We start from the raw sequence: 8617 nt of genomic DNA, 5'->3' as shown, positions 1-8617 counted from the left end.
CCTGCTGGGCGTGGACAACTTGGGAGCCAGCCGGAACTCCGTTCCTGTGCGTTCCTGCCCAAAAATAGCCCTGCTTTTTCTAGTAGGGGGAGCGGCACGCCAAACACATCTCCCTCCCTCCCCATGCCACCAGCACAGGAGCCCCAAAGGATACAAGGCATATCAGTCCTGATTGGCCAGTGCCAGGGCCTGATCCCTCGAGAAAGAGCTCCTGGGCGGACGCTTGTGCAGCAGAGTGATTATCTCCTTTCCTCCCACCCCCGAACGCCGTGTGACTAACGTTGGCGCTGGTGCCCGAGCCCGGCACGCTGTGTTAGCGAACCATTCAGACCCGCACAATGTGACTCTCCGCAGTTGCTAAATATATCTGGCTTAATCCTCGGGGCCGCCGTGCGGGAAGATCTTACATGTTGTTCCCAGTGGGGTCGAGGTGAGCGGGCTCTCCTCTTTTCATCCCTGCCGGGAGAGCTGTGTGAACTCCTGACACTCGCTTTACATCTCGCCCTTCCGAGATGCCTTTGCTGTTTTGACTGGACCCGTTTCTGTTCTAGGAGACCTTTCCGTTCCACCGCACCCACCCCTTTCCTCGCTAACCGCCTGCAAAAGGCACCTCCCCAGCATGGGCCCAGCACCGCTTTCTGGCACAGGCTTGTGAGATCTAGATCCTTCCATCCTCTCCCCCCCCCCCCCCCCCCCCCTCCGTTTTATCTGCCATCACACAGCGGGCGTGGGGGGCATCGGGGAAGTGTTAACCACTGCAGCAGAGCCTAGCAACAGGAGGGGAGGACGCTGGCCAAGTGGCGTAGTGATTAGGAGCAGGGACTCTAGGAGAACCGGGTTTGATTCCCCACTCCTCCACTTGCAGCTGCTGGATGACCTTGGGCAAGCCGTAGTTCTGTCAGAGCTGTTCTTGAAGAAAATAGCAGTTTCTGTCAGAGCTCTCTCAGCCCCCACCTACCCCACAGGGTGTCTGTTGTGGGGTTGTTGTTGTTCAGTCGCACAGTCGAGTCCGACTCTTCGCAACCCCGTGGACCAGGTCACGCCAGGCCCTCCGGTCTTCCGCCGTCCTCTGAAGCTTGCTCAAAGTTCATGTTCGTTGCATCTATGACACTGTCTGACCATCTCATCCTTTGCCGTCCCCATCTTCTTTGACCTTCAATCTTTCCCAGCATCAGGGTCTTCTCCAGTGAGTGCTCCCTTCTCATTGGGTGGCCAAAGTCTTTGAGCTTCAGTTTCATTATCTGGCCTTCCAGGAAACAGTCAGGGTTGATTTCTTTTAGGACTGACTGATTTGATCTCCTGGCAGTTCAAGGGACTCTCACGAGTCTTCTCCAGCACCATAGTTCAAAAGAATCTATTCTTCGGCAGTTGGCCTTCCTTATAGTCCAACTCTCGCGGCCAAACATGACTACTGGGAATACCATTGCTTTGACCATGCGCACTTTTGTTGGCAGGGTGATGTCTCTACTTTTTATCATGCTGTTTAGGTTCGCCATCGCTTTCCTCCCAAGGAGCAGGCATCTTTTAATTTCATGGCTGCTATCGCAGTCTGCGGTGATCTGGGATCCCAGGAACGTAAAGTCTGTCACTACTTCCACGACTTCCCCTTCAATTTGCCAAGGAGTGATGGGGCCGGATGCCATGATCTTAGTTTTTTTGATGTTGAGCTTCAAGCCCACTTTTACGCTCTCCTCTTTTGTGAGGTTCTCTTCCGGAACACCCGTCGGCTTCTTCCTTCTCAGCTATTTGACTACAGCATCCAGGCATTAGTAAAAACGTTTTTTGTATTGCAAGCAATGCTCCCTCTAAGCCAGGGGTGTCGAACTCATTTGTTACGAGGGCCGGATCTGACCTAAATGAGACCTTGTTGGGCCGGGCCATGTGTGTCATAAAATGTGATGCCAGGTAGCGGAGATATTAACTTTATAAAGGACACAAACACAAAGGGTGGTGTGTTTTTTTACTTAAAATAAAAACATGCTTAAAACATTAGCACTCTTGCAATATTTTGTTTATTGAACAGTGTCTGATAACTGACACCTCTTGCTCTGGATTACTGCATCAAAATGTCTGTGCCTTTGCAGTCTTGAGTATGCTGTTCAGGGGTGTGTATCTGTAAGCTGCAAACCTACGATGACGCAGCAGCAGAACTGGAAGAAGAGAGAAAAAGAGAAAAGCAAGAAGGTCACAGTCCACAGTACAGTAAAGCAAAACACACAAAGGAAACTGTGCAAAAATAGCTGCAGTTTATATCACAAAAGTCTATATTTTCATGTCATGCCGAAAGTCAATTTGTCTTTTTCAGACATACAATCAAAGACGTCTTCGCAAGGTAATGATGACGATGATAGATAGGGCCTGATAGAAGCCCTTTGGGGGCCTGATCCAGCCCCCGGGCCACATGTTTGACACCCCTGCTCTAAGCTGAGTCTTGTGAGCAAAAATTCTACTTTCTGAGCTACTGGCATTCAAATGAGCAGTTTGGCTGCTGCATAAATCAGTTTGCTTCGGAGCCATCCTTCCTGAGCTAAGGCAAAAATGTGTGCACTTGGAGGCTAAGAAACTGTGACCTAGCTCACACTCACTCAGCTTAGAGGGAACACTGATTGCAAATGAGGCTGTTGAACACCTTGAGGATTGGACCGCTGCCAGCGGGTGCATCCGTGCAAAGTGCTTTTCTGTTTCTGTGTGGCCGGAGTCCCACAGGTGCGGAAAGGCTGGGTCAGCAGTTTCGCCCGCTCCGTTGGTTTTCCTGCCTTTCCCTTTCAACCACTCTGAACAGCTGTTTCTTGTTCTTCTCAGGCCGCAAGACATCATCGTGTTTATTATCGGAGGGGCGACCTATGAAGAAGCCCTGACTGTTTATAATCTGAATCGCACCACGCCTGGCGTCCGGATCGTCCTGGGCGGTACCGTTATCCACAACACAAAAAGGTAACCCAAGCTTTGAAGCGGCATCAGGCCTTTACCGTTCGTTTCTGAAGACTACTGTGTATTCCATCAAGACAAATCTAGGGCTGGAGATACTTCTTCCCCCAAAGAGCCATTAACACATGGAAAGCACTACCGCAGGAAGTGGTGGCGGTGGCTATAAGCATATGCAGCTTCACGAGGGGATCGGATGAACACGTGGAGCAGGGGTCCATGAGTGGCTATTAGTCCATGAGTGGCTATTAGTCTGGAGCGGTGATGCTCTGTCTTCTTGGTGCTTGGGGGGGCAAGAGTGGGAGGGCTTCTGGAGTTCTGGCCCCACTGGTGGACCTCCTGATGGCCCCCGGGTTTTGGCCGCTGTGTGACACAGAGTGTTGGACTGGATGGGCCATTGGCCTGACCCAACATGGCTCCTCTTATGTTCTTATGCCTGGGGGCAGTGATGCTCTGTATTCTTGGTGCTTGGGGGGCAAGAGTGGGACGGCTTCTGGAGCTCCAGCCCTGCAGGTGGAACTTCTAATGGCACCTGGGTTTTGGCTACTGTGTAACACAGGGTGTTGGACTGGAGGGGCCATTGGCCTGATCCAGTGTGGCTTTTCTTCTTCTTCTTTTGGGGGGGGCAGTGACGTTCTGTCTTCTTGGTGCTTGGGGGGGGCAACAGTGGGAGGGCTTTTGGAGTTCTGGCCCCACTGGTAAACCTCTTGATGGCCCCTGGGTTGTGGCCACTGTGTGACACAAGAATGTTGGACTGGAGGGGCCATTGGCCTGACCCATTGTGGCTTATCTTCTGTTCTTACATCTGGGGCAGTGATGCTCTGTCTTCTTGGTGCTTGAGGGGGGGGCAACAGTGGGAGGGCTTCTGGAGTTCTGGCCTCGCTGGTGGATCTCCTGATGGCCCCTGGGTTTGGGGCACTGTGTGACACAAGAGTGTTGGAATGGAGGGGCCACTGGCCTGATCTGGCATGGCTTCTCTTACGTCCTTATGTCTGGGGCAGTGATACTCTGTATTCTTGATGCTTGTGGGGGGGCAAGAGTGGGAGGGCTTCTGGAGTTCTGGCCCCACTGGTGGACTTCCTGAGGGCCCCTGGGCTTTGGCTACTGTGTGACACAGAGGGTTGGACTGGAGGGGCCATTGGCCTGATGCAGCATTGGCCTCTCTTATGTTCTTACATCTGGGGCAGTGATGCTCTATATTCTTGGTGCTTGGAGGGGAGGCACAGTGGGAGGGCTTTTGGAGTTCTGGCCCCGCTGGTGGACCTCCTGATGGCCCCTGGTATTTTTGGCCACTGTGTGACACAGAAGAGTGTTAGACTGGATGGACCACTGGCCTGATCCAACATTGGCTTCTCTTACCTTCTTATGTCTCGGGCAGTGGTGCTCTGTCTTCTTGGTGCTTGGGGGGGGGCAGAGTGGGAGGGGCTCCTGGAGTCCTGGCCCCGCTGGTGGACCTCCTGATGGCCCCTGGGTTTGTTGCCACTGTGTGGCACAGAGTGTTGGATTGGGTGGGCCCCTGGCTTGACGCAACATGGCTTCTCTTATGTTCTTATGAATCAGTACATTGCTTGACAGCAACGCAACTCTGTGAATGGGACCCGCAGGAAGATGGCGGACAGTGTTGGGTTGCTGGGTAGATTCAAAAGCCCTCCTCCCTCGCATGTTCTTTTTCTCCTCAATCAATTTGCTAGTCTGCTCCTCACTGCGTGGCAAGTAAGATCCTTGCCAGAGCGACTGGCCTGTGCGACTAACCCCCAGCTCAGACCCGGTTGGCCGTTTGTTCCGGGCTCTGCTTTGCATTCTGGGTCCCGGCGAGCCACTCCCAAGAATGTCAGGAACTGCCTTGTGCCAAATCCGACTCGGGTACGTCTAGCTGGTTTCTGGCTGTGACTTTAAGTGGGTCGTAATGGAGACTGCGGTGGCTCAAGTGGTTAAGACTTTGAACTGCAGGCTGTGGAAGGTCGGTAGTTCAGCAGTTCGAGACCCGAGTGTGCCGCATGATGGAGTGAGCTCCCGTCTCTAGTGCCAGCTCCTGCCAACCTAGCAGTTCGAAAGCCAGAAATTACAAATAGATAAATAGGTACCGATGGAGCTGTGGTGGCTCAAGTGGTTAAGACTTTGAACTGCAGGCTGTGGAAGGTCGGTAGTTCAGCAGTTCGAGACCCGAGTGTGCCGCATGATGGAGTGAGCTCCCGTCTCTAGTTCCAGCTCCTGCCAACCTAGCAGTTCGAAAGCCAGAAATTGCAAGTAGATAAATAGGTACCACTTCGGTGGGAAGGTGACAGCGTTCCGTGCGCCTTGGTGTTTAGTCATGCCGGCCACATGACCACGGAAACATCTCTGGACAGCGCTGGCTCTTCGGCTTTGAAACGGAGATGAGCACCGCAACCCTAGAGTCGGATTCGACTGGGTTTCGAGCAAGGGAACCTTTACCTTTACCTAAATAGGTACTACTTCGGTGGGAAGGTAACAGCATTCCGTGCGCCTTGGTGTTTAGTCATGCCGGCCACATGACCACGGAAACGTCTTCAGACAGCGCTGGCTCTTCGGCTTGGAAACGGAGATGAGCACTGCAACCCTAGAGTCGGACTCGACTGGCTTTTGAGCAAGGGAACCTTTACCTTTTAATGGAGATATAGTCGTAGGCTGTCCCTGGTCGGTACCTTCCCGCCCATAATTTAAACCCATTCTATTGCGAGTCCTCTCCTTTGCTGCCAACAGGAACAGCTCCCTGCCCTCGTCTGAGTGAAGGCCCTTCAGATACCTCAAGGGAGCCATCCTGTCCCCCCTCAGCCTCCTCTTCTGCAGACTGAACCTTCCCAAGCAGTCCCTCGGCCTTTCCTCACAGGGCTTAATCATCCTCATCGCTCTCCTTTGCTGCCTGTCCACATCCTTTTTCAAGTGGGGCCTCCAGAGTTTTGTCTCTTCCTTTAAAAAAGCACTTCTAACAGCTGTATTTTATTTACCGTATTTGTATCCCACCATCCTCCCCAATGGGGACCCAAAGCCACTTTCCTCTCCTTCCCTTTATCCGTACAACAACCCTGTGAAGTAGGTGAGGCTGAGAGAGTGTGACTGGCCCGGGGGCACTTTTTTGGCCCCTGTGTGACCCAGAGTGTGGGACTGGATGGGCCATTGGCCTGATCCAACTTGGACTTCTCTTCTGTTCCCTTATGTCACCCAGCGCATTTCCATGGCAGAGTGGGGATTCGAACCGGGAGTCCCCCGGATCCTGGTTCGACACTTTAACCACTTCGCCAGACTGGCTCTCATCACCGCATCGCGTCTGATGAATGGTACAAAACAAGTGAGATCAGAAAACGGCATCAGGAGTATTGGAGTTTCAGTACTGCGTGTTCTTGCTTTCTGCAGACGCACACACAAATTCCTTTCCCATTCCCCCTGCCTTTGAAGTTCTGATGTGTTCAGATCCCCTTTTTGGAGGAGATCAGCCAGTGCTCTTCATGACATCCTGGAAGAAGAAGAGGAGGAGGAGGAGGAGGAGGAGGAGGAGGAGGAGGAGGAGATTGGATTTATACCCCCGCCCTTCACTACCCGAAGGTGTCTCAGAGCGGCTTACAAACTCCTTTCCCTTCTCCTCCCCACAACAAACACCCTGGGAGGTAGGTGGGGCTGAGAGAGCTCTCTCGAGAACTGCCCTTGACAGAACATCTCTGATGTGACTGACCCAAGGTCACACCAGCAGCTGCATGTGGAGGAGTGAGGAATCAAACCTGGTTCTCCCAGATTAGAGTCCCTGCACTTAACCACTATACAAAACTGGCTCCTAGAAGGAGGTGGAGGAGATTGGATTTATACCCCCGCCCTTCACTACCCAGAGGAGTCTCTGAGCGGCTCACAGACCCCTTTCCCTTCTCCTCCCTACAACAGGCACCCTGTGAGGCAGGTGGGGCTGAGAGAGCTCTGACAGAAACGGCTCTTTTTTCCAAGAACAGCTCTGGCAGAACTATGGCTTGCCCGAGGTCATCCAGCAGCTGCGAGTGGAGGCGTGGGGAATCAAACCCGGCTCTCCCAGGTTAAAGTCCATGCACTTAACCACGACACCAAACTGGCTCTCCTCCTCTCTGAGTTTCTATAAACACTGTTGTGTGTTGCTAAAAAAAAAGGGGGGGGAGATAGAGACCGGCCCATGCGTTTGCTGAGAACCCCTGTTTTCACAGTGCGGTTGTCCATCTGACCTGGTGGTTGGGGGAATTCCTCCTGCAGCGGGGCACCGAATGTACCTCTGGGCCTCCGCCTTCCTGCTGTCTCTTGGAAGAGAAAAGTAGCGACGGCGGCTTCCTTCCCTTGCCGGCCGGCTACCAACCGAGAATTCTTTCCGTCCCCCCCCCCTCTCCAAAACACGGTGCTCTCTCCCGTCTCCACCCGACACTGCCTTTGACCTGGGTCCCGTCAGCCGATAAAAGCGGCCCGCGTTTGGAAAGGCTGGGGGGGACAGGTGACCCGGATCCGTTCCTGGTGTGCCGCTGTAGCAGATGCGAAATCCAAGAGCCCTTTGGAGGTCCCCAACAGCTGCTCCGAAATTATGGCTCTCTCGTCTCAGGGAAAGGAAGCTTTTAGACCTCATTAAACATAAATGGGTTGGTTGCGGGGAGGACGCCTCGTTTGAATCATTCCCTGCTGAGATTACCCACACACACACACACACAGAGAGATGCCCTTAAAGCAAGAAGCGTTAGGAGAATGTCTTAGAATGTGGGACTCTCACATCCTCATTTTATTTCGTGTGCAGTTCTGGAGATGTTGGCTGCGCAAAGCTCCACAGAGGAAGCGGTTGCACTTTACGAAACTCTATGAAGTCCTCGACTGGGAGGGAGTAATGGCCTTGCGCTTTTGGCCGGCAACTTGGGAGTCTGGCTCGGCCCGGCTCTGTCGTTTGAGGAGGGACGTCTGCAGTGGCCGAAAGTGCTTCTAACCGTCTACCTTTGTCCCATAAGTTTCCCCACTTATCTGGAGACTGCCGGTCTGGCCGTTCTGATCTGTGCAAGGATCCCCCTTGAGGCTTGACTACTGGAGCATAATGTACATGGGGCTGCCCTTGAAGTCGATTTGGAACCTGGGTGCAAAATGTGGCAGCGGTTTGGTGTGATCTTCGCTCTGTCGCCTGTTGGTTTCTGAGTTCAGTTCTAGGCGCTGGCGCTTGTAAATTGCCTCCGCTCCAAACCCACTTGCTCTGGAGCCATGGGGATAATAACACTACCGCCTGTCTTCCTGAGGTGTTGCACGGCACGGACAGAATGTCTGCAAAGCCCCTTAGAAGAGCGCTCTGCAGACGCATGTTCTTAGAAGAACGTCTGCAGACGTTCTTAACAAGAAGGTGACGGATGTCTTCATTTGGCTTTCTAGCCCACAGGCGTTTAGAGAAAGGGGAAGCGTTGGATTCTTGTAAACCAGGAGTCCTCCGTGCGGTGGCCGTGGGTGCCGAGACGTCCACTGGCACCGTTTCTGGCGCCCCCCCAAGTGTTTCCAGGGAGTGGGTGGGACCAGGCAGGGCTCTTCCCCAGCAGGGCTTCTGATTGGCCAGTGCAGATTTGATTGGCTGTTTATATTTTTTTAAGATGTTGCTTTGGCAGCCGCTGCTGCCGCAGTACAAAGATCTGCACCGTGTCACTGGAGGGAGGAAAGATGGAATCCGGGGGGGGGGGGGGGCCCCAAAAGGGGGGGGCGGCCC

At 53.4% G+C, this 8617-nt stretch overlaps 1 protein-coding gene across 1 annotated transcript in view; it reads left to right on the top strand.

Moving 5' to 3' along the window:
* The window catches only part of VPS45 (vacuolar protein sorting 45 homolog (S. cerevisiae)), an 85052-nt gene that overhangs the window by 58414 nt on the left and 18021 nt on the right, over window positions 1-8617 (top strand). The window contains exon 14 of the mRNA XM_015406297.1: window positions 2803-2934. Coding sequence (XP_015261783.1) covers window positions 2803-2934 — 132 coding nt within the window. The remainder of the gene's footprint in view (window positions 1-2802; window positions 2935-8617) is intronic.

The sequence above is a fragment of the Gekko japonicus genome, unplaced genomic scaffold, assembly GCF_001447785.1.
Source record: "Gekko japonicus isolate JY-2015 unplaced genomic scaffold, Gekko_japonicus_V1.1 scaffold1674, whole genome shotgun sequence".
Taxonomy (NCBI): domain Eukaryota; kingdom Metazoa; phylum Chordata; class Lepidosauria; order Squamata; family Gekkonidae; genus Gekko; species Gekko japonicus.
The sequence above is the reverse complement of the archived record's forward strand: the minus strand, read 5'-3'. Positions and strand labels throughout refer to the sequence as shown.